Raw genomic sequence first — 26,833 nt, forward strand, 5'->3', positions numbered from 1 at the left:
TTGGCAAGTTATCTCTTTTTACATGTCAAACTAAGTATGTTTGATTGTATTGATTGAGTAAATTTAGTTCTTAAAAGCAGTTTAAATACTAAGCAAATACTATCAGCTTACAAACTTCAAATACTTCCCTCAATATTTTCAACTGAACCAGTTTCAACTGAAAAACCGTCCCATTTATAAGTGAGCCCCTTCGAAAAAAAATTGACCAGCGCATTTTTCTCAAACAGGTTTGAAGTCCTTTTTTTTTCTTTTATAGCATTATTAGACAAAAATAAAATTACAAAAATAAAATTTCAATGTTGCCATGTGTCGCTTAAATAAACATGTTTAAAAAATTCTGATGATGCAAGTAAGCTAGTACTCAACTAAAAATCTAATTTTATTTCACATTTTTTTGGATAATTAAAAAAATTGAAAAACCTATTCAATTTTTTTCTCGTATAGTTATTTGTTTTTTTTTTCAAACAATTTGATCGTGGTTAAAGGGAAGTTGAAACACATAGTTCTTAGCTTTTTCCTTCATCATTCTAGTTAAGGAGTCACTTGGTATTGGATTATTATTGTGAAAAGCGAAAAATGAAAACGAAACTTGTCTTCAAATGCGTCCCATGTCACTTAGCACATCAATCGAATAGGACAGTTCTTATTGCATCAAAACCGTGGCTATATTCAACTTAAATTAACTTAGTTCATATTGAGATCATTATACAACATACCAATTCATCCAACAGTCTTTGTGGCTTTTTAGGGACTTGCATTAAATCTTATTTGCTCCGAAGTTTCCTTTTAACCACTGATTTAGGTAGATAAAGTTCGGGTTTTTCACAAATTAAGTTCGAGGGCGAAATAAATTGATCTAGATAATTGGAAAAATAACTGAGACAAGTGTGAATAATAGTTTTATCAATTAAGCTATAAACTGTTCGATATATGTAAATTTTCTCAAAAAGTATTTTGCGCGCTTTGCACGAAGTGCGAATAATACGGGACCAATTATCAATTTAATACGCAGCTAGTTTAGTACCGTGGAAATTTTAGGTTAGATCACCTATAAAGGGGAGGAAGGGGGAGGGTTAGGATCCAAAATGTGAAACGTTTGTGAATAAGCAGCTTGAGAACAATTAAAACTAAGTATAGTTAAGATGCTTATTTAATTGTTCAAACTTTCGAAGAAAATGAGGGAATATGTGTGCTTGGGGTGTTTTCGTTTTCTCCAGACAAATTTCAGATTTTAGCCTAGCTTATTACCTAGCAATTTTTTGTTCGTATAATATTCGAAAAGTTTTGCTTTCATGAGATCAAATTTAAAAAGGTAATAGTATGGGGGTTTAAAAATGGCAAATTTGGCCAATTTGGGACAATTAATGCGCAATATATTTCGTTATTTTAATGCATGAGTGGAGAATATGCCATCCTATAAATCGTTCTAATTGGATTGAAGCATGCTATCTGGTCTATTACACCGTACTTTGCATAGCCTGTACGGGATGACTTTCAAAAAAATGCAATCGGAACATTCAGGGCATCACCTCGATACGAGCAGTCTCGTTCATCTTTGATTCGTATTTTTTGAGCAGATCGCAAGCTAATTTTTCAACTACTGTACTACATCAAGGACGAAAGAAAATTTTTTCATGGTTGACTCATCCTCTAGAACTAGAAAATCAAATTTTGAAAGTAACACAAACATTTTAATTTTTTCTAGGAGTTTAGGATATTAACGCATTCCATGGGTCTGTTCTGTTATACGGTCGAAAACTGATATTGTTCATATTTTGAAAACTGTATCATACTGCTCAAATTTGATAGCTTAAATATGTTTTCAGCTATTTGAACAACTACAAAAATGATAATTTTAGACCGTTTTAACAGAAAACACCGGAAGTTTTTGAGAGCTCTTTTTCTTATTGACTTTTGAATAAGCAAATCTGCTCGTATCGGGCACAAACTTGATTTTTTAACGTCTTTAGTAATTTATTTTTCATAAATGTTTCCCCATCCTTCAACTTCAGATAAAAATTTATTTAATTGTTCAGAAATGTTTCCTATCTATGTGCAAAATGTTTGCAGAAATAAACTGCCCTCAAATTTTTTAATAATAGTTTATTACTCAAATAACCTTCATGCGTGCGCTACTTGATGAAAAAAAACGTAATATGCGTTGAATACCCAAAACTTGCCAAATTTTAAACGGTTGCAGTAACATAGCGAGAGGCCGGTGATATTTTCGTATATTTCGACGAGATTCATTTTTGGCTGGCCAACATCAAAATGAAAATATGCGCATTTAGCGCCAATATAACTAAATATGAGAGGAAGCGCGCGCCGAAAAAACGCAATTTTTTGGACAAATATGTTTTAAAAAGGCTCGAAACGTCATTTTTAGCCTGTTTTTTTTTTTGTTAAAAATTTGCAAAACATTGCCAAAACAGGGTCCATATAGCATTTTTGGCAAGCTCGGAAAATCAAACTGTTCGACCTTAAAAAATTGAAAAAAATTAATTCAAAAATAAGGTAAAATAACAATTTTGATAAAAATTTTTAGTTAAAATGTCACATTGGTTTGAAAAAAAAACGTATAAGTGGTAGCATTATCACAAAAATTTCAGGGAAAATTTCATAGCACATCGAGTCATTCTTTTATTGCTCTTCTGAATGAAGAACTCTGATCGAACATCTGTTTTAAAACTATTTTTGCTTCCTTATGGGTTATCAAGGAGCCAAAATTTTTGGTGAAGGCATGATTGATCAACTTTTGCTTTCTGGCGTCTCATTAATCGATTAACCCATAACATTTGATATGATATTGATTGCATAAAAACATTCCACTAAGCACCGCGAACTAAAGAATCAAAAGATATCTATAATAAATCATTTCACACATAAAAATTCAATCACTTCTTTCAGTCCATCACATGTTTTTCAACTTTCTCAAATAATTGGTTCAATACACTGCAAAATAGACGTAAAAAACAGTAAAAATACGCTCGGCATCATTCTTAAACGTTTGAAGACCAACATATTACATTTAGAAGCCTAAAAAACATAAGTGCCTTTTCCTTGAAAAATTTATATACATTTTTTTCAAATAAATTTGAAATACAGGACGATCTGAGTTACTCCGGTTTGCAATTTTTGCTATACTTGTTGATTTGAGCCTGAGTATTTGTACAATGACCCTTCTTGATTGCTAATTTGAGTCAAAATATCAAACTAAAGGCCGCTTTAACCACTTAGTTTGTCTTCAAAATAACGTAAGAAAAATAAATTTAAAAACTCTTGGATTTTCGAATTGACCATCGCATTTTTCTCAAACAGGTTTGAAGTCCTTTTTTTCTTTTATAGCATTATTACACAAAATTAAAATTTCACAAAAGGCGGAATGTTGCCATGTGTCGCTTAAAAAACATGTTTAAAAATTTCTGATGATGCAAGTAAGCTAGTACTCAACTAAAAATCTTATATTATTTCACATTTTTTTGGATAATTAAAAAAATTGAAAAATCTATTCAATTTTTTTCTCGTATAGTTATTTGTTTTTTTTTAAAACAATTTGATCGAGGTTGAAGGGAAGTTGACACACTTATAGTTTTTTAAATTTTTCCTTCATCATTCTAGTAAAGGAGTCTCTTGGTATTGGATTATTTATTGTGAAAAGCAAAAAATGAAAACGAAACTTGTCTTCAAATGCGTCCCATGTCACTTAGCACATCAATCACATAGGGCAGTTCTTATTGCATCAAAACCGTGGCTATATTTAACTTAAATTAACTTAGTTCATATTGAGTTCATTTTACAACGTACCAATTCATCCAACAGTCTTTGCGGCTTTTTAGGGATTTGCTTTAAATCTTATTTGCTCCGAAGTTTCCTTTTAACCACTGATTTAGGTAGATAAAGTTCGGGTTTTTCACAAATTAAGTTTGAGGGCGAAATAAATTGATCTAGATAATTGGAAACTTAACTGAAACAAGTGTGAATGATAGTTTCATTAATTAAGCTATAAACTGTTCGATATATGTAAATTTTCTCAAATTTTTTTTTGCGCGCTTTGCACGATGTGCGAATAATACGGGATCAATTATCAATTTAATACGCAGCTAATTTAGTACTGTGGAAATTTCTAGGTTAGATCACCTATAAAGGGGAGGAAGGGGGAGGGTTAGGATCTAAATTGTAAAACGTTTGTGAATAAGCACCTTGAGAACAATTGAAACTAATTATAGTTAAGATGCTTATTTGATTGTTCAAACTTTCAAAGAAAATGACGGAATATAAGTGCTTGGGGTGTTTTTGTTTTCTCCAGACAAATTTCAGCTTTTAGCCTAGCTTATTACCTAGCAATTTTAATTTTTGATTGATTTGTTTGTATAATATTCGAAAGTTTTGCTTTCATGAGATCAAATTCAAAAAGGTAATAGTATGGGGGTTTAAAAATTTTTGTAATAATGGTGGTTTAAAATGGCAAACTTGGCCAATTTGGGACAATTATTGCGCAACATATTTCGTTATTTCAATGCATGAGTGGAGAATATGCCATCCTATAAATCGTTCTAATTGGATTGAAGCATGCTATCTGGTCTATTACACCGTACTTTGCAAAGATTGTACGGGATGACTTTCAAAAAAATGCAAGCGGAACGTTCAGGGCATCACCGTGATACGAGCAGTCTCGTTCATCTTTGATTCGTATTTTTTGAGCTGATCGCAAGCTCATTTTTCAACTACTGTACTACATCAAGGACGAAAGAAAATTTTTTCATGGTTGACTCATCCTCTAGAACTAGAAAATCAAATTTTGAAAGTAACACAAACATTTTAATTTTTTCTAGGAGTTTAGGATATTAACGCATTCCATGGGTCTGTTCTGTTATACGGTCCAAAACTGATATTGTTCATATTTTGAAAACTGTATCATACTGCTCAAATTTGATAGCTTAAATATGTTTTCAGCTATTTGAACAACTACAAAAATGATAATTTTAGACCGTTTAACAGAAAATACCGGAAGTTTTTGAGAACTCTTTTTCTTATTGACTTTTGAATAAGCAAATCTGCTCGTATCGGGCACAAACTTGATTTTTTAACGTCTTTAGTAATTTATTTTTCATAAATGTTTCCCCATCCTTCAACTTCAGAGAAAAATTTATTTATTTGTTCAGAAATGTTTCCTATCTATGTGCAAAATGTTTTCGCAAATAAACTGCCCTCAAATTTGCGCAAATAAACTGCCCTCAAATAAACTGCGCTACTTGATGAAAAAAAACGTAATATGCGTTGAATACCCAAAACTTGCCAAATTTTAAACGGTTGCAGTAACATAGCGAGGGCCCGGTGATATTTTCGTATATTTCGACGAGATTCATTTTTGGCTGGCCATCATCAAAATGAAAATATGCGCATTCAGCGCCAATATAACTAAATATGAGGGGAAGCGCGCGCCAAAAAAATGCAACTTTTTGGACAAATATGTTTTAGAAATATGCTCTTCAACTTTCTCAATAGGCAAGAAACGTCATTTTTAGCCTGTTTTTTTGTTCAAAATTTGCAAAACATTGCCAAAATAGGGTCTATATAGCGTTTTTGGCCAGCTCGAAAAATCAAACTGTTCGACCTTAAAAAATTGAAAAAAAAATTGATTCAAAAAATAAGTTACCATAACAATTTTGATAAAATATTTTAATTAAAATGTCACATTGGTTTGAAAAAAAAAAACGTATAAGTGGTAGCATTATCACAAAAATTTCAGGAAAAACTTCATAGCAAATCGAGTCATTCTTTTATTGCTCTTCTGATTGAAGAACTCTGATCGAACTTCTGTTTAAAAATATTTTTGCTTCCTTATGGGTTATCAAGGAGCCAAATTTTTTGGTGAAGGCCTGATTGATCAACTTTTGCTTTCTGGCGTCTCATTAATCGATTTACCCATAACGTTTGATATGATATTGATTGCATAAAAACATTCCACTAAGCACCGTGAACTGAAGAATCAAAAGTTATCTATAATAAATCATTTCACGCATAAAAATTCAATCACTTTTTCAGTCCATCACATGCTTTTCAACTTTCTCAATTAATTGGTTCAATACACTGCGAAATAGACGTAAAAACAGTAAAAATACGCTCGGTATCATTCTTAAACGTTTGAAGACCAACATATTAAATTTAGAAGCCTAAAAAACATAAGTGCCTTTTCTTTGAAATATTTATATATTTTTTTTCAAATAAATTTGAAGTACTGGACAATCTGAGTTACTCCGGTTTGCAGTTTTTGCTATTCTTGTTGATTTGAGAATGAGTTTGTGTACAATGACCCCTCTTGATTGCTAATTGTAGTCAAAAAATCAAACTAAATGCCGCTTTAACCACTTAGTTCGTCTTCAAAATAACGTAAGAAAAAGAAATTTAAAAACTCTTGGTTTTTCGAAAAGAATGCACTAATCAGCTGGTTGGGAACTTTATCTCAAATAATAAAACGCTCATCTCAAAATTCAACGATCCTTAAAACAGCAATAATTTAAATTTTGTTTGTTGATTCCGCTGACCATTTTTAAGTCCTTGCTTGAAAATTCTTCATTTGCTAGATAAAAACTCTAGCTGTACTTTTTAACTGTTCATCCGCAAGAACTGGCTAGTTCAGTTTTTTCAACAAATTTGGGGAATTTCCTCACAGTTGCGGAATTCAGAACAGCCAGCAATTTTCCCTTGTTTCGGAATTCGCAACAAATCAAATGCCTCAACAAAAAAAATACATTTCAAGTAGAACGCAGAATCCACATGTATGTACGCAGAATCCACACAAACTTGCAGAATCCACACAAACAACCATGTTCAAAGAATTGTCGTTGAGTTTCATTGACCTACAGACACTAAATTGAGCAACTATTCAGTGCGCTGTTTGGCCTCGTAATGAAACAATATTAAAAAGCTGCAATAAAACGCAATCCAAATATCGAATGAAAAAAGTTGTATTGCAGCTTTTTAATAATGTTTCATTACGAGGCCAAACAGCGCACTGGATAGTTGCTCAATTTAGTGTATGTAGGTCAATGAAACTCAACGACAATTAATAGACAATTATACATTATTTGCACAGAAGTTTATAATTTTGTTTGAACAGAGGTGTTCAATGTTTTTGTTTTTGATGTTATGATTTTTTCTTCGAGAGGATACAGGTGATTTGCTTAGCTTTTGAGTAACGATAAATTTATTCAGTTGTGGAATCCATTTTTTTTTGTTTTATTACCTTAGAGAATAAATTTAATAGTTCTTATACGTGTAACTCATTGATTGAACAAATGTTCTATGTTTTTTGCTATCATTTTTGAGAGATTTCTTTAGACAAAACGCAATCCAAATATCGAATGAAAAAAGTTGCGTCACAAGAAATCTTTCAAGAATGATAGCAAAAAACATAGAACATTTGTTCAATCAATGAGTTACACGTATAAGAACTATTAAATTTATTCTCTAAGGTAATAAAACAAAAAAAAATGGATTCCACAACTGAATAAATTTATCGTTACTCAAAAGCTAAGCAAATCACCTGTATCCTCTCGAAGAAAAAAATCATAACATTAAAAGCAAAAACATTGAACACCTCTGTTCAAACAAAATTATAAACTTCTGTGCAAATAATGTATAATTGTCTATTAATTTTATTATGATTATCATTAAAAGTTTCCAAAAGAACCTAAACAAAACTAAGACAACTGAATGCAGAGAAAAGAGACACCCATTTGATTGGTTACGACTACTTCAATCGTTTTTCGGTACCATGCATTTATGCTTTACAAAAAAATTAATGATCGTAAATCAAAATCTAAAAACTATTTACAACGTATAAAAATAATTTTTTCATACTGTCTACGCGTGTTTGGGTAAGTAGCCCGCACTCAAATTACTGAAAAGTATGGCATATAGAGAGGTATATATAAAAGTGATCCAACTTTGTCTTCTAATTGGAGAGACTAGGAGAGGTTGGAGACTGAATTAAAGCTATGTGGCAATTCATAATTTGAACTAAAAACACTTCTATATGCTAAATGAAAAACACTTCTATGAAAAGACTTCTATATTTAGCTGGAAAGGTTGAAAAGTGCCTCTGGAGTCTTCTAGATAATGAAGAAAACGAGTAAGGATTTGACTTGATTTGGCACCGGAGCGTAAAACAATTTCAATGATAGATAAGTTACTGATTCAAGAAAAAGATTTAACCTTGGTTTAACAACAATCTTTCATATTTTTTATTTGAACAAAAATCAATGCTTATACTGCTAGCCATAAGTCGATATATTTTTTGTCAACCAAACTTTTAATAATTAGTAACAAATATATCCAGTTGCTGTGCAAGTAGCACAGAGTTTTCCTACCACAATATTTCATTTAACAATCAAAAATGCTGAAAAAATATAAAACCGATAAATAAATCCTTTTTGAAAATTAATTTTCTTTTTTTTCCAAATGTTCAATTTTTGTTCTCAGTAGTGCTATAAAAGGGTAAAAAAGTGCAAGTATGAAAAAAAAATTTGCATTGAGCATTTAAAAAACTTATAAACTTATAAGCTACCGTCTCTGTAATTTGACTGTGTTATTATGTTTGAGCTCAGTGTCATCAAATTGTTGTAGATAAATGAAATCGGATCTTGAGAATCGGAGATAATCCGTCTAACTTTTCCCCACACTGCAAAAACTTTTTTAATTTTTTTCGGAACCCGAATCAGGACCATAGGGTTTTTATATGATACCAGTTCGACCCCTTACGACCTGTCTTTGAGGTAATCAGGGGCGGATCTAGGATTTTCTCGAGGGGGAGGGCGGATTTTCAAAATATTTTCGAAAATTTTGTCGACCTTTCAAAATTAGTATATTGGCGCCGAAGGCGCCTTTAGATAAATATTAGGGTTCGTCGCCAAATATGGATATCTCAAAAAGTACAAAGGAAGGGGAGGACTCTTTGGGTCGGCAGGGGGTCGAATCCCTGAGGGGAAGCGTCCGCCCCCCCCCCCCCCTTCCCCCTGAAGTCCGCCCCCCCCCCCTTCCCCCTGAAGTCCGCCCCTCCCCCCTTCCCCCTGAAGTCCGCCCCTCCCCCCTTTCCCCTGAAGTCCGCCCCTGGAGGTAATCAAAATCGGTCGAAAAAAAAACAAACTAATTCATATTTTATTCCAATGATTCTAGGGGAGTTTTCTGAATAAAGCGAAAAAAAGTGCACTCCAGTTAACCAAGGCAGTCTGAATTTGGTTCTTAATATCACCTCATTCTACTCTTCTCTCATAATTAAATGACATCTCGTTTGAAAAATCGAGTTTAGAAGCGTAAAGGCGGGCGTAAAACTAAAACTTTTGGTTAATCTAAAACAGAAGGGCGGGCTCTTGAAATTGAAAACTTCGGCGATTAATTAAATTTCAACCAATTTGATTTTTCCGTTCTCTGTTTTTTTCTCAAAAAACAAAAAATCGGACCAAGTTCAATATAGCAATTCTAGTCTCTGGATTTAATAACTCCATGATGGCACTGGAAATTTAGCAGAGGAAATTAACACCATGGTTCATCTAATGTCATTTGTTAGATATAACTCAATTTTTATTGATTCTGCCTTTTTATCATCAGAATTATTTCCGCGCTTGGCACCGATCCACAAACTAATCTGTAACTAACTTTTCCGGCGAGTTAATCAATCGAATATTGCTGCTCGTTTTATTTCTTCTAGTCAAAATATCTGGCACAGCAACAAAATTCCAACAACTTTTACCCCCGAAATTAATTTATGTTCATGTCCGTTCCAGCAGGTCAGTGAAAATTACATAGAAACATTTGAAAAAAAAATCAACAAAAATCAAAATTTGTGCTGCACCTTAACTCCATTAGTTTCTCTAATGTATTCAATAAACGAATTACAAGAACTGTTCAAATAATACTCATCATTTTTGTAATCGCCCCAGATCTTTTATCGTAATCAATACAAATAAGTAGAACGTTATCCGCTTTGTTATGGCCGCGCAGTGCCATAAACTTTATCTTAGAAAAGATGTCTGCTCCAAAAGTGAGTGCGAATACATTTTTCTCCCTCGTGAATTCAACCCATTCCCAACCTAAAGGTATTATTTTTGGCAACCATTTTTGACCGACCACGTCTAAATTGTTTTATATGTAATATTCCTCGAAGAACCAGATGCAAAAATTTTGTGCTGCAATGTTTAACTCCGAAAAAATGGTCATTTGGAGCCTATTTTTTTCAGAATCAGACAATCGAGCCTAGCAGTTTCGCCATCGATAGTAAATAACAGAAAAAGTTATTTTTGGTGAAAAACGGTAGCAGTTGAGACCAACTGAAAGTTCCCCCTCCCAAACCAGTTAGGAGGTATGACCAGCATTACGAGACCAAACGGTTCATTTAGTGAATTGTATGTGGATTCCGCAAAAAGGCAAAACAGAATTGTTGCGGAATCCGCAACATTACAACTTTTTTTTAATTTTCTTTGTTATTTGGATTCCACGGACAAAATCTAAAACAATGTATTGCTCAATAGTGTTCCAAAACAGGCAACTTCCGCAACAAAATTTATGAAATCCGCAATCAACTTTGCGGAATGCGGAACACTTTAGGGAATCCATGAGCAAATAAAAATATTTGTGTTTAGTAAACTTAAGCTATCGTGGAATCCGCAACTGTAAGTGGAATACGCAAATTGCGCAAATTGTACGCGAAATCCGCAAATTGTAATTGGAATCCGCAAATTATAAGCGGAATTCCCGAATTGTAAGCGGAATCCGCATAAATGTGCGGATTTGACTTACATTTTTGGAATCCGCTTACGTTTGCGGAATCCGAACAACTACTTATATTCGCTCTTTGCGGAATCCGCAGAAAAACTAATCCTCCGACAAAATCACGTTACAGGTATTTGTACGCGGAGTCCACGGAAAATTTGTAAATCGATTCCACTTGCATTTTGGAACATAACTAAAGACTTGTCTTTGGTGTTCAGGAACAAGCAGACCCAAAATTGTGCGCCCATTCAGTGCACAGTTTGACCACGTATTGAATTTTTTAGCCAATCAGATAGAAATAGTTTGCTCAAAGCAAAACTGTGTTCCCACTACAGAAGAATGTTCCCACTGTTTTCATTTTTGCCTCAAAGCAAAACACAGAATTTTGGGAAATTCTATCAATTTTTTTTCACAGGCAAGCCTATTAATAGTTTCACAGAGTTGTTGATTACTCTTTTAAAACAACTTGACCAAAACAAAAGCTTTTTACTGATTTCAAAAGCTTCGGCTAGTCTTTCGGTCGATCAATTCTGACGTTGGAAAATTTTTTTTCTATTATTCTAAGTTGCTGATTTCTAATTTTCAGCAACTTAAGCAACATCTAATGGTCTATTTTGGTTAGAAATCGTTCTCAAGGGTCTCCAGCTTTAATTTGGTGTTGGCGAATTAACTTTCACGCTTAAGTTACCCTTTACTTTGTTTATACATTATGTTCAGATGATCGAAAATCACAGTGCTGGTCCCCATATTTTTTGAATACCATATTTTTTGTGAACAATTACAACAAATTAACTGGTTGCTGTGCAAGTAGCACAGAATGTTCCCAGTATTTTCATTTTGCTCAGAGCAAAACACAAAACTTTGGGAAATTCGATCATTTTTTTTACAGGCAAGCCTATCAGTAATTTCACAGTTTTGTTGATTACCCTTTTAGAACAACTTGACCAAAACAAAAACTTTTTATTTATTTCAAAAGCTTTGGCTAATTATTCGGTCAATCGATTTTGGCATTCGAAAGAAAATTTTATATTAACTGAAGTTGCTTAGTTCTAAATTGCTAATTTGGGCTGGCGATGGCTCATTTGGTCTACTTTGGTGGGAGATCGTTCTCATGGGTCTTCAGTTTTACCATGTTGTGGGAGAATTAACTTATACGCATAAGTTACTCTTCACCTTATTGATACATTATGTTCAGATCGAGCATCATCACAGTGTTGGTTCCCATATTTTTGCGAGACCCATAAGTTTGAAGACAATTTAAAAAAATTTTGGTTAAGTTTGTGTTTTTAGCGGGTGGTGTGATTCGAAAACATTACAATCGCGTAAAAAAATGATGATTTACGCATGATCAACCACATTTGTCTTCAAAAAATGAATTAAAAAAAACTTTATGCCAAATCAGCGCTAGTTTTTTAAAGGAAAATCAACGTTTTCATCCTAAAAACTTTTTAAAAACGAAATGAAACGTAAATTTCCATATAAAGAGCTTTACTTGCCCGAAATTAGACTAATCCTCAAACAGTTCAAACCAGTTTTTCTCGACACTGAGACAGTTTTCTGAATTAGTTCAAATATCGTTTGAATCACAACTGAAAGTGCTATGATATGATATATCACTCGAACAATTCCGATAATTGATTGTGCTATCTGATTTTGCGTGAAATACAGAAAAAAAAAACGAAGAAGAATATATGCTCAAACATACTCGAAAACAAAATTCCAACCCATTCTAAAGGGTCGGAACAATTCCATATACAATTTCAAGGAATAGGGAAAACTGCAATATAGCTGCCATATCAACAAATTGCGTTATCTTAAGGCAAAAGGCATCTAAATCCTCTAATCCCTAAACATATTTCTCCGATAAAAAAATATCTTTCAGCTGTGTTCAACGTAATTTCTGTTCTTAGTAAAAGCCTAACTCATTGAACTAAACTTTTATTAATAGCTCCAACCAGATAAATTAGGAAAACAAAAAATTCAAAAGTTTTTGAGTTTTTTCATATTTTAAATGAAACGTTGTTTTTGTTTCAAAAGTAAAGAAAATAATTACTTTTGACGTTTTGGCGATCGAAATAAAAGCTATCAACGAAAATGTTTTTTGTTTCAAATAAAGATAGTTTCCTTTTGAGCTCAAATTCAAAAAAAAATTTAAGGCCAGTTTTTTATTTGGAGCTAATTTAAGTGCAATTTCATTTTAGTTCTGTAGCTTTGAAACTTGCTAGTTTAATTTGCCAATGTTTTGGAGTATATTATGCTAGCTTTGTAAAATTTGGACTACATTATGCAAGCTTATCAAAAATTACCTATATGTGACGAAACACACCGAGCAGAAAATGTTTTCAAATTGAAATCTGGCAAGCTAATTGATCGTAACTATTCTCCATTTGACACAAACTTAAAACTTTTTTATACTGGTTTTTGGCGGACAAAAAAAATTTGCATTAAAATTTTGTAAAACTATCATTTTTTTGTGCCAATACTATTTGAGACCCTTGCACGTCAGTTGAAATGTGTGAATGTGTGGTGTTTTTTCTCCCATACTGCGCTATAAGTATGTCGGCTTAATAAAAAATTAGGCTGGTTTGCCTACCACTTTAGATTGTAAATATTTAAACGCAGGCTATTTTTGTGACCCAAATCTTTAATACCTCCTACCTCCATGAAGTTAAAAGAATAGTTTCTAAACAAGTGCATACTTGTGACAAAAATTGAGCCTTTTAAAAAAATTCTTCAATTATTTTTAAATTTTGTGTTCAATTCGTGCTGCATCTTTCTTAAACTGATCATAGGCCTGGGCGTAAATTATTATATATTTTTTGAACTGTAAATCATCCTCACAGTGATTTTCTGCAATTTTTGATGGATCAAAACTCTCGGAAATTTCGAATGTAGTTCTCGAAAAATGTAGCTTTTGTTGAATCTTTCTATTTATTTTGGCAATCGTTTCAAATTTTCATTTTTGATTTATTTCTTCAATCGATAAAAAAAGCTATTTTTTTATCAGATCAAATTGCTCTTCTTCCTCAAATTATTTAAGCTCGAGGATATAAAAGTAAGAGGGATACTAAGAAAAGTAGTTGCCATGTGAACAAAAATAAACTTTTGCATTATTTAATTTGTCTGGTTCGTTTTTTGAAAACAAAGTTAAAAAACTTTCAATAGATTTGCAGCAACTTTTAACATGAAAATTAGCGTGGTTCAATGCACTTAAAAGACAGGGCTGATCGTTTGTTGAAATTTTCGAGAACAAATAGCAAGGGAGTAAACTAGCAACTTATTACTATACTAATGGACAATACATGAAGCAAATCTGGGTCGCCAAATTGAACTTTTTGCGGCCAGAAATCCATACTCCTGAGGGTGCTTGAGTCTCGCCAAATTGCAACATGGGTCGCGCTAAGACGCAACATTGCTAAAAATGGGTCTTGAAAAATCGAAAAAAGGGTTGCACAAAGTCGCAACTTGGGCCGCGCAAACTCAACGTGAGTATGAGCGTATTGATCAAGTTTGGGTGATATAAGCATTATTGGTTAATTTTAATAAAACTAACGAAATAATAAAAGTGTCTAAGACCTACATCAGTATCCTGTCCTAAACACAAAATTATCGTAGCTAGAAAACAGACGGCTTCCAGATGAATTCAAACCAAAGTTAAATTCCATCTTTTCGTGAAAAATGTATCAGTAGAAGCGCTACAGTAGGTGCGCTAAGTACGAGTACGACCTTTTTGCCAATTAATCTAATTTTTTTGCGAAGTCATGTTTTCACTTCAATCCTATTCACATTTATCATAGGGTCTGTTCTCCTCCTAGACAAAAAAAATCTAAATTTAAATCAATTATTTCTATTAAAAAATTTGACTTAACAAATTCTGAGAGAAGTTTTGACGAACTTTTTTTAAGTCGACCAAATTGGTTTTCCGAGCTCTTCTAAAGCACTAAAAAAGACGCTGTTGTGGCACAATTTTCTGCGCCGCCGGCAATTTTTTGAAAAAATAAGTGAAAAAAAAGCCGTTTTTGGGTACTTTTTGAAAAAGTTTGACAAAAAATTGCCCCTGATTTACTTGCTGAACTTTATAACCATTGTTCATTTGTTTTTTAAGACACCATTTTGTACAAAAACGACGCACTCAGAAACCATGAAAGCGCAGAGAATGCCAGTCAATAAAGAAAATTTTTGCATATTACTTTCAAAATTTTAAAAAATCAGGCGAAAAAGACAAAAAAAATGAAGAAAAAACAATTGTAGCTTTGATCATGAATCAAGATATTGACAAGATTTAAATTTCAATGAATTTAGGCAAAACACCAGGGGCGGATCTAGGATTTTCTCGAGGGGGGGGGGGCGGATTTTCAAAAAAAAATCGAAAATTTTGACGACCTTTTTTTTTTTTTTTTAGGTCGACCAAATTAATTTTTCGATTTCGAGCTCTCCCTAAGCCGTTTTAGTCTCTGTTTTGGCAAAAATTTCTGCTCCCAAAGCACTGTTTTGCCCCTATTTAGACAAAATTTTCTGCGCCGCAGGCAAATTTTTGAAAAACAGTCAAAAAGCCGTTTTTGGGCACTTTTTGAAAAATTTTGACAAAAAAATCGCGTTTTTTTTGGCGCGCGCTCCCCCTCAAAGTTAGTATATATTGGCGCCAAAGACGCCTTTAGAAAAATTTTAGGGTCGGTCGGCCAAAAATGGATTTCTGAAAAAGTATCAAAGGGGGACCCTTTGGGTCGGTAGAGGGTCTCGAATCCCTGAGGGGGGGGGCGTCCGCCCCCCCCCCTAAATCCGCCCCTGCAAAACACGATATCTGACTATCGTCGGTCGGTAAGATTCGCATAAAAAGAAACATATTTTAGGAAAGCCCAAGAACTTCAAGTTGCTTTACCTGTTGGTATTGATAGCCAAAAAATAACAGAAAACTATTCTGATTGACAACAATTGGTCTAAGCTTCAGCGCTCAGAATAACATGGAAATGGCTGAGAGTACAAAATCGTGAAAAAAAACTGAGAATCGTAAAAAGAAACAACTAAGTGAAACCAGTCGCTGCCTGATACCACAGTATTTTTTCATCATTTTGATCATTACGACACCAAACTAGTTGAAAACAAAAAAAATTGGGGCAGTATTGAAAGGGTTGAAGAGATCCTGCAATGTTCTGATGGAATTTTGAAGTTGGTTTCCTTAATTAAATATTTTTTTAAATAAAACAATCAATGTAAAATGACTTTAAATTAGAAGCGATTATGCAATCAAAACAATATAAACAAAGATAGCTGGTTGCTTTGCAAGTAGCATAGAATGCTCGCACCATATTCTTGAAGAGTTTGCATTCAGTGTGTAGGTGATCAATGGAGCACTTCTTCGTACACCCTGTCACAACACGGAGTAATTGGGTTTTGGTCTGTTGAAAGATTAGAACATTACAACAAGGTTTCTTCGGATTGTTCCAAATTCATCCGGAAAGAGCTTCCGGGGTCAACATTCTGCACACATCATCCAGAGCGATTTGCTTACAATGCTCCGCAAAGTTGAAGGACGGGTCGAAAGTCACTCCAACTACTTTTTTTTTCAACCAGGAGAACGGAGGAGAACTTTTTTGTGGGCGCTGAACAATCTCACTGATCTTTTCGATAACAAAACACTAGATGTGCCATTGAGCTTGCTTATGTGGATAATTAAAATGCCAGATGCCTCGACGATATTACTTGATTGTGCAAAATAAGAAAAATTGACCGCGTAAGATTAAAGCCTTACTTCGGTATTGGCGCCAGCTAACGTAATTTTAGAGCCATCTGACTGCTCGCTAGAGCTGTGCGGTGTTTTGGCTAAAGTACGGTGGCATAGCGTATCGAAGGCTTCTGACAGGTCAAGAGCAGCAAGTACTATTCCTTTTGGGGTTCTTTTGGTTAAAACAATCGGATACAACAATTTTTTTTGTAGGCAGGACTCTAGTGGAATCGTCTGACACTTTGTTAAGTGGGGCTTCTGGTAGATGAGCGGCGGGTTTGGGATAGACTAGAATTCAAAAACTGGACTGAGGATCAATTCCGGTCGATTAGATTTTGATATTTGAAATGTTTGTTGGGTTTGGGTAGATTTTCGAAACTTGAGGATTTGCCTTGTAAGGGGAGGAAAAGTTAAAATTATGGGTGAGAATATCAATTGCAATTGGCACTAGATATTTAAAAATTATGGTAAACAAACCAACTCGACCTAGCGCCTTGCAGGGCGTAGCGGATTTGATAACTGTTGTCAAATCTATTGGATAAAATTTAACTTGGTTTTCTCGCTTGAGTTTTTAAATTTTTCATCCAGTTTCATTCGGCATCTTTTTTGATTGATGTTTTCATAATTGCGTAATATGGATTTTAAAAGCATTTGAAATGTCTTTGGCTGTAAGTTTTTTTTGCCATTGGATGAATCTTTGCTAAATCATTTTCTCCGTTTAGGGAGCCAAGAAATTTCCAGAATTTGCTCTAAGATGTGCGGTGACTGAACGTCTGAAGGTGCGGTGACTGAGCGAGGGCTCCATTGATCACCTACACACCGAAAGCAAACTTCTATCACTGCAACAGCACCATAAGTTTTTATCGTCTCATTTTTTTGTGAAGTCGTATTTTCACTTCAACCCTCTTCACTTTTATCATAGATTCTGTTCTCCTCCCAGACAAAAAAAACCTAATTCAAATCAATTGAAAAAATTTGACTTAATAAAATCTGAGAGAAGTGGGCTTAACAAGTTTAAGGATAATAATGAACAAAGAAACCTCGTTTGTAATAATTTCAAATAATTTTTAAAAACGATTAACACAAACCCTGAAATAAATTCAGACAATGACGTACACCCTAGCAAAACTCGCCTGCTGCGCCAGCCTGATAATTCCCCGACTTAGGAACTGCTTTCCCATTCAACATAGAGCACATTAGCACCGCTCAGATCCGGTTATTTCCCCTTTTTAAATACTTATCTGAAGAGAATGGAATCCCAATTTCTCACGAAATGTCTCCACCGTTCGTCTCCCGACACTAACCTCCACCTCTTTAACTGCCAACCCACCCGACCAAGTTTACCCCATTGGGGCTGTGGCCAGCTAAAGCAGCATTGTGTTTTATACGCGGGCCAAGCCCAAAAGACGCAGCCCCTGTGGACAATTAACACCAACGACAATCATATTCTTAAAAAGATACAAAAAAAAATTAATTCATGCTTTTCAAATTATTGCTGTCATTTGTTCGTGTTGCGACGAAAAAACCTGGAGTCAAGCAAACGTTTTTGTCGAAGAGTGTTCAGGAAAAAATGCGAACACATTTCAAAAAAAAATTTTTTGAAATTTTTTTGCAGACCTTGGTTCGAGTTTTTATTTTCAAAAAAGGCATGAACAATTTTCAAAAAATCCTTTAACTGGAAGTTTTTGGATTGTACTTTTATAATAAGAATGTTCGCGATTAGATTAAAACACAAAAAGTTCAAACCAATTTTTCTCGACATGAGACAACAATCAAAATTTTTTGCCGTCGCTCGAATCAAGACTGAATTTTTTTTTGGTTTTTTGTATCATTCCTTTCGATTACAATGAATATTTTTGATAATTTGTTTGCTTGAAATACAAAATAAGCCTGAGCATGCTTGCTCACCTTGTTTGCTCAAAGCTATCCCAATAATCAAAAACTTCAAACGGGCTTTTCTCAACACCGAGATTGAGTTTTTTGTCTTTGCTTTAATGTCGTTGCAACCGAATATATCGATCGTTTGATTTTGCGTGCAAAAAACTAAAACATACTCGAATACTAAATCCCTACCTACTTTTCAAATGGTTGGATTAAAAATTGCGCTCTGAACTTCAAAACTCCTCTGTAGTTGGAGTATGATCGACGCAAAAATAACTCAAGAAAGTGGTCGGAAACTTTTAAATTATTGTGCTTAAACACAAAAATTCTTTTGAAAACTCATTTAATTTCATGCACAGCTAATATGTGCAGAAAATTCAGAGCAATCGAGACAAAGCATGACTCCGTGTTTTCCGGTAGAGCTGCATGATGGGTCATGTGTTGGGCTTAAAAAAAACAATTTTTGAGAACTGTTTTAAAACAGATTTTTGAATTTGTAACTTTCAAGTTTGAATATATATTTTGAAAATTGCTCTTTCAATGTCAAATATGTTCCTTTTTTAGACTTTTTTCATTGCAGAGCGGATGAGTTTTTGTTAATTACCCTACATCTTGTAAAGGCTGCTAAAATAATCGAGAAATTGATAAAGAGAGGGACAAAACAAAAACCTAATTTTGAATGAAATTTTTTGAAACGGTGATTTTGGCATACTTTCCTCCAAACGTCTCAAAGTTTTTGCCTAAATTGGGCTTTTTCGGAGTTTTGGAGAGCTAACTATAAATATGGTAGCTAAAAATCTTGAAAACAATCTAGTTGTCGTAGTTGAGTTCTTTAGCCAACTCAGAAAAAATTGGAAAGCAGTCGATAGTTTTTGGGGAAAAATACACACCTCCCTTTCAAAAGAAAAAGCAGATCTGCCTCTGTCACTATCCGAGAACCATCAAAAGAACTTTCTTTTGTAACGATTTTTCTTTTTTTGCAATTGCAGCGATATCTGAGTTGGATCATTCCTCCACAGAAGGTCCTACTCTTGTTTCATCATTGGGCTCGATATCTTCCCAATGCTAAAAATAAGCTGAATTCAATTATCAACTTTATATAATATGCATCGAGTTTGCTTTGGAGCAAAAAGTATCAGCTGGAAGAAATAATATACTGATTTTGTTCAAAAAGCGAGAAAAAAACTAAATATGACCAAATAGTTGCTCGACAATTATTCAAGCTCGACGATTTTTCATCTAAAATAACGAGACTTCAATGGCTTTTTTGCTGTTTAAATTGTGAACACGACAGCTTTAAGGTCAGTTTCAGCACAACAGTGATTTGAAAGAAAGAGGAAGAACGCCCTTTATATCTTTCTTTCTTTCCGATCAAAATAGTGTTGAAAATTCACATATAACTGTCCTCATCACCTTAAAATTAAAAAATTGGCGCCTGAAGATCATAAATTAAAGATTCAAGTTTAATGTCAACAAAATTGCTGGGTTCAGTGGCAAATAAGAAAAATGCTTATCAAACAGTTTCATACGTAAATCTATGGTAAAAACAGTTTTCGAACAAAATTGCAAAAAAAAATTTTTTTATTGATTTCTGCTGCTATTTGAATCCAATTGATCTGTCAAGTGAAAAAATCTAAGTTTATATTTATTAGAAATTTCGTTTATTTAACATTTTTGAACTATGGAAATTGTATACCTAGCATCAAAGTTTAAAAAAGAAAAGTATTTATAAGACGTTTTTCATAAATGACAATTATTCGCAAAAGTTCTATTCATATAATCTTCATATAAGAGATTTGTAATATTTTTTGTACATATAGATTGAAAAACAATGCGTCACAAGGAAAATTTCGATATGAAATTTGTATGATAAACGTTTATTGGTCAGCTTGGGTCTTTTATTTACTCCTTATCGCTGTAAGCATCAAATTTCCTTTCACCTTAGCTTTAAGACTGAATAAACTGATCTAGTACTCGAGCTCAAGGTAATTTTTAGTTTTTCACAGAGCCTAGAAAACTTTATAAGTCATCTCCAATTTTAAAAGGTTAGAGACAAACAATAAGAACCGCAAGAATATTTTGTTAACGACCAGCATGCCAACTGCATTTTCTTTTCACCATCAGTCATTTTATCCTTCAAAGTTTAATTAGATTTGATTTTATATTATTAAAAAGTTATCAAAATTATCAAAATCTTATTCATTATCACAAAAATAGTTTGTTTCCACTTGATTTAAATCAGAAGATTGCTAAACATTTTTCTTGAAATCGTATTTCTTAAAAATATATATTTTTCAATTTAGAATTAAACTAGGAATCATGAATAATATTCTCCACGTGGGATTTCTCTGTGCCAGTCTGTTTGTTGCCGGTTCCTTCTGGCTCCTCCCTTCGGTTACTTCGGAAGAGGTTGAACCAGGGGAACGTCTGGCTCTGATGAAACGAGGAATGGCGTGGGACTTCACCAAAAAGGCGGGACCCTCAGGTAACAATTAGTTTCTACTTAAAAGTCGAGTAATAGAGCCGAAACAGAGATGCACCAAAATCTTAACATCTCTTCTGCAATCGCAAAAAGTTATCAATAAAGTTTGGTTGGTAAACTTTGATCTTTTTTCAACAATAACTGTTTTCTAGTATAAGTGTTTTTGGATAGTTAATAAGGATATTTTTCTTTTTTTTTAGTTCATCTGCGAGATTGTTTCAGCATAACTGCACTTTATATTTGAAACGATTTTGAAGCTTGAAAAGAGTCTTCGTGTTTAGATGACAAACGAAGCATGGCTTGGGACTTCGTGCGTCGTAGCGCTTCGGACGACGATCAACCACTCTCGGAAGACAAAAAGGGAATGGCATGGGACTTCACGAGGAGAAGTCTCGACGACAAGCGGAACTCGTGGAGTTTCATGCACCAACCTCCCCCCTACTATGCCGCAGCAGACGAAAAGAGAGCCATGGCATGGGACTTCACCAAGAGAACACCTCAGGTATTGCATTCATAATCTCGATGGAGATCAACGTTCTATTTGTTAAAACGTATCTTCGAAATAATCTCCGTTTTCTCTAAATATTTGAAATTAAATAACAAATGAATATTTGAAGAATACAATTTAATTGTGAGAAATTTTGTCGTCTTAGGCATCTGCCATTTGAAGTGCACATTACAATATAATGAGAAATCATTCGACAAGTGAGGCTAAACTTAACTTGATCAATCTAACTTTCTAAAACACGAAATTTTTCATTTCGGTTCATGCTGGTTGATTACAGGCTAAACGGGCAATGGCATGGGACTTCACGAAGAAAAAATTTGACAAAAAACGTGCAATGGCTTGGGACTTCACGAAGAAAAACACTGACGATAAACGTGCGATGGCTTGGGACTTCACGAAGAAAAATCTTGACAATAAACGTGCAATGGCTTGGGATTTCACGAAGAAAAACATTGATGACAAACGTGCAATGGCTTGGGACTTCACGAAGAAAAACAATGACGACAAACGTGCAATGGCGTGGGACTTCACCAAAAAGAGTTTCAACGACAATGGCGGTAAAAGAGCCATGGCCTGGGACTTCACAAAGAAGAGCGCAGTTCCGATAGAGATGCCTGAAGGGTATGAACAGAAAAGGGCAATGGCCTGGGACTTCACCAGATAGACAGGCAAAAAGGGAATAGCCGATTTGATAATTATTCATAGGACAATATGGATCCAACACGCAAAAACCTCCCTAGATTGGAAAAGAAAACACCCCGCTTTCTAGCAAACGACCATCACATCAACTATTTTTCATGATATTTTCAAAAATTTGATGAATATCAATACGCCAAGCAAACAAATATTCTAAATTCAGCTGTTTCCGAGGGAATTTGTTTTATTTCGAAGACATAAAGTTTTCGATGTTCTTTAATACATGCGTAGGCATGAAAAAGCGTAAGTTTGTTTTTGATAATTTACGCAGACCAGGGGCGGATCTAGGATTTTCTCGAGGGGGGGGCGGATTTTCAAAAAATTTTCGAAAATTTTGACGACCTTTTTTTTTTTTTTAGGTCGACCAAATTGATTTTTCGAGCTCTCCCAAAGCACAGTTTTGTCCCTATTTTGGCCAAATTTTTTGCGCCGCAGGCAAATTTTTGAAAAAACAGGTCAAAAAAGGCGTTTTTAGGCACTTTTTGAAAAATTTTGACGAAAAAAATCGCGTTTTTTTGGCGCGCGCTCCCCCTCAAAGCTAGTATATATTGGCGCCCAAGGCGCCTTTAGAAAAATTTTAGGGTCGGTCGGCAAAAATTTGATTTCTTAAAAAGTACCAAAGGGGGGACCCTTTGGGTCGGCAGGTGGTCGAATCCCTGAGGGGGGTGCGTCCGCCCCCCCGCCCCCCCCCCCTAAATCCGCCCCTGACGCAGACATTTGTTATTGCATAGATTATCCTTTGCCGCTTTTTTTGTTGAACACTTGTTCCCATCCACATTTGATGTGTTTATTCTGAGTTTCGAGCGAATCGACAGAAAGAAACAAATGGTCGAGCGAATCAAACCAGAAAAAATGTTTCGACCGGCGGCCTGAAAAAAAAACAATTAACCAGTACAAGGCAAACTGTGCATTCTGTGCATTGTAAATGGATTCCGCAACAGGCCAAAATCTTTTTTGTCGCGGGATCCGCAACATTGCTACTTTTCTCTGATCTTCTTTGCTGTTTTGGATTCCACAAACAAATACTTAAAACATTGTAACGCTCAAAATCGCTCCAAAAATAGGCGAATTTGAGGAATCCGCAATTTAATTTGCGGAATCCAGAACATTTTGTGAAAACCACAAACAAATAATAAGAAATGTGTATAGTTACATTGAGCTGTTGCGGAATCCGCAACTGTAAGAGGAACCCGCAATTCGTTAGTGGAATCCGCGTTTTTTTTGCGGATTCCACCTAAATTTGCGGACTCCTTTTACATTTTGCCGAATCCACTTACATTTAGAGAATCCAGAACAACTAGCTATTTTGCTTGTTGCGGATTACGCAACAAAACAAATGTGCCGACAAAGTTTACCTTACAGGTATTTGTACGCGGAATCCACTGAAATTTTGTTTGTGGAATCCGCTTACATTTTGGAACATATTTAAAGTCTTGTCTCTGGAATCCAGGAACATACAGACATAAAATTGTGCGCCTATCCAGTGCACAGTTTGGCCTCGTAATGACCGACTCGAGAGAAAAAAATACTTGCTAGACTGTAAAACTGAAATACGACGTCTCAGAGCGATAACTATCTAGCTTGTTAAAATGATCGTATCAAAAAATTCGATCTAAAGTGTTTGTTTTTTTTCGGATAATATCAAAAACGTCAACAAAAAATGGTTAGATAAAAAGATGAAAATTGCCTAGAGAAAAAATCACACGGAATACAATTATTCCGTCGTCACTTTCTTTGAAAAACGCAAAAGAAACATTAAAAAGATTTCGATACATATAACAAGACTACTCGTATCAGGGCAAAGCGCGTATCAGGGCGAAGCCCTGAATGTTCCGACTGCCTTTGAAAGTTTATGGAGCAGCAGTAAAAACATTAAACAATTAAATGAAATAAAAAAAAATGAATATTTTTTTTCTAAAATTTGAAATTTTTTATGAAAACCATACCCCCACACGCCATATAAAGATTTCGTTCCTTGTAACAAACCAATTATGGCAAATAAATTTCGTTCAACCAATTTGGAACAATTTATAAGACGGATTAAATCTCCGCTCATGCATTAATATCGCGAATTATATCGCGCGTTAATTGTCCCAAATTGGTCAAAATGGCCAAAATGGCAATCTTTAAACCCTCATAACTTTACGAAAAAAAAAATCACAGGTGAAATATTTTTTCAAATTTAAGCTCAGGACAACAATGTCTTTTGAATGATATAAAACAATTTCCGTCAAAAATGGCTAGTTAAAAAGCCAAAATTTGTCTGAAGAAAAAAAAAACACACCCCGAGCACAAATATTCCGTTACTTTCGTATCGAAAGTCGGAACAATAATAATAATAATAATAATAATATTAATCTGATAATGTCAGTTAAGTCAATTTAAGATAAATCAAAAGTAATTGAGATTTGAAAACTTGCTCGGAACTAGAAAAGTGGAATAATTGGATTCATAACATGGATTCGATCATCATTATTTACATTTAACTTGGTACGAATTGGCTTGGGCGGGGTTGTTGGATTTGCAGGTTAATCTGTTAGCATGAAAAACTAAACTACGTTGTATTAAGACCGGTGTAAATTAACGAACGTCTGATTGATTGACAGGTGTGAAAAACGCTTATTGTTAGGTCGAGCTTCCCTAATTAGAACCTTCATCTCACGATTTTTCAACCAAACTTTATTAGGCTCGAAAATAGAACAGTTTCAATAAGCAGCAAACACTGAACAAGACTGCTCGTATCAGGGCGAAGCCCTGAATGTTCCGACTGCCTTTTAAGGTTTATGGAGCCGCAGTAATAGCATAAAAAATGAAATGAAATAAAATAAAATGAAAAAGTTAGCATGTACTAAAAAACTTAGTGTTTGTCGGCCGAAAATGGATATAATAAAACTTACCAAAAAAGGACCCTTTGGTTGGTGAGGGGTGTCGAATCCCTGTGGTAGTCAGACTTTTGTTGTTAATTAATTAAATGAGAGTAAAAAAAATTAGCCAATCCAATCTCTTAAAAATTTGAGCATTTTTTGTCCAAGCAAAATGCGTCTCAAGTGTTTTCTGATTTAATTTAATTAAAACCGGAGGTATTTTTTTTTCGGCTATCCGGGAATGCGGCTCCGTGGGTACGCACCCAATTAACGCGCGATATAGTTCGCGTTTTTAACGCGTAAGCGGAGATTTAATCCGTTCTAAAAATCGTTCCAAATTGGTTGAAAGAAGCTTATTTGCCATAATTGATTGTTACTAGCAGCGAAATCTGTTTTTTTTTTGTACTTTATATGGCGCGTGGGGGGATGATTTTCAGAAAAAAAATTCAAATTTTGGAAGAAAAAATTTCATTTGTCTTATTACATTCAATTTTTTTTATGTTATTACTGCTCCATAAACCTTAAAAAGCAGTCGGAACATTCAGGGCTTCGCCTTGATACGAGCAGTCTTCTTACATTTCGGGATGGCAAACAAATAAGCAAAATCAAAACACTGCGAGTTTAACAGAACTTACTTTTATTTCAAACAAATTTTTAATTTTTAACATAAGATTGTCTCACAGTGCCTCTCAAAAAGAAGACTGAACAAAATTATACGGCCCAAAATTCATCGTTTTCATATTTGGAAAATTTGATGATAAAAAGCTTGATTTTGATTGGATGAATAAAAAAACAAAAGTGAAGAAACCTGAAGCCTAAATTCAAGCATACTAACTCATTCAAAGATTTGATATTTCTGGGCTGCATAACGGAAAAGACCCCATGAAAAGAATGCAAATGTTTTGCAATAAGGGAGATGAATCGGGAGGTGCACTGACTGCTTTGCCAGACAATTGGCCGGCCGCTGAGTAAAAATTGCTAGCAAAGCATGGTTACAGACGGAACCCAGCTTTTTTATCCTTCAACGAATTTTGGTACAATTAAATCTAAGTATTCAAAAACACTTGATACCTCGCTTACAGCTATATCAAAAACCCCCCGATAAATCTGCATTTAGACACATATGCAGATTATCTGAGACAGGTAGAGCGACGCACTGAATCGAGGGCTGTACGAGCGTTGTTGACAACGGGTGGCCTCGAACGAAGAAACTTCACCGGCGCTACGTGAAAGTCTATGGACTTTTTCAAGTGATGTTGAACGTTGGCGGGATAAGTATCTACACTAGGCCCTACGTCAAAACAGATAGCGACCAAATGGGGCAGATCTATTTGGGACAAGAAGAACTTAAGGTCTGCAGAATTGGCCATGATGCCATGATGGAGCAAGATGCAGTACACATAGGGTAGAAGGCAGATGTGACTGCACATCTGCTAGATACCAATGGGAAGAAAATTGGAGTAACAGGACTACTGGATACAGGAGCAGTGGTAAGCGTGATGCCAATAAAAACATGGGAAGGAATGGGCTTCACGAGGGAAGATCTAATTACAACGAACCTCATATTGGCGGCCGCCAACCGCGGAGCAATTTACGTGGCCGGAAGGACACCAATAACGGTCCTTCACATGGGAGGACGCAATCTTTCGATGCGCTTCCTGGTGGTTGAGAATTTAGACGACTCAGACCAATTCATCCTGGGCCGTGATTTTGTCTGGAGCTTCGATGTGATGATTGGCTTGAACAACGGTCTAATAGGGATTAGAAACCCGCACTGGAATTATGTTAAGAAACCAATTAAATGAATAATAACAGATGAAAACAATGTACCAATCTTTTTAGATAGAAAGGTAAAACTACAGCCGAGTCAAGCTGTAATAGCAATTTTTAGAATGAGAAATTTAAATTCG

At 34.6% G+C, this 26,833-nt stretch overlaps 1 protein-coding gene across 3 annotated transcripts; it reads left to right on the forward strand.

Moving 5' to 3' along the window:
• The first annotated feature begins 39 nt into the window (after positions 1-39).
• On the forward strand, positions 40-22,228 carry LOC134856795 (uncharacterized). Of its 3 annotated transcripts, none has more exons than XM_063873074.1 (4): positions 40-227; positions 20,677-20,858; positions 21,137-21,357; positions 21,641-22,228. In XM_063873074.1, the coding sequence occupies exons 2-4, from the start codon at positions 20,693-20,695 to the stop codon at positions 22,025-22,027; spliced, it is 774 nt and encodes a 257-aa protein (XP_063729144.1). In that variant the 5' UTR covers positions 40-227; positions 20,677-20,692; the 3' UTR covers positions 22,028-22,228. The 3 variants fall into 3 exon arrangements, with proteins under 3 accessions (XP_063729144.1, XP_063729143.1, XP_063729145.1); XM_063873073.1 differs by lacking the exon at positions 40-227 and adding an exon at positions 9,593-9,788; XM_063873075.1 differs by lacking the exon at positions 40-227 and adding an exon at positions 9,798-10,042.
• The last annotated feature ends 4,605 nt before the right edge of the window (positions 22,229-26,833 follow it).

This window comes from Symsagittifera roscoffensis, chromosome 1, assembly GCF_963678635.1.
Source record: "Symsagittifera roscoffensis chromosome 1, txSymRosc1.1, whole genome shotgun sequence".
In the NCBI taxonomy this organism is placed as follows: Eukaryota; Metazoa; Xenacoelomorpha; order Acoela; family Convolutidae; genus Symsagittifera; species Symsagittifera roscoffensis.

Bases quoted from the DNA above. Each gene is read 5' to 3' on its own strand.
- LOC134856795 (XM_063873074.1), top strand. From the start codon at position 20,693: ATGAATAATATTCTCCACGTGGGATTTCTCTGTGCCAGTCTGTTTGTT. The intron at 20,859-21,136 runs GTAACAATTAGT...CTTCGTGTTTAG, and splicing joins CAAAAAGGCGGGACCCTCAG to ATGACAAACGAAGCATGGCT. The intron at 21,358-21,640 runs GTATTGCATTCA...GGTTGATTACAG, and splicing joins TCACCAAGAGAACACCTCAG to GCTAAACGGGCAATGGCATG.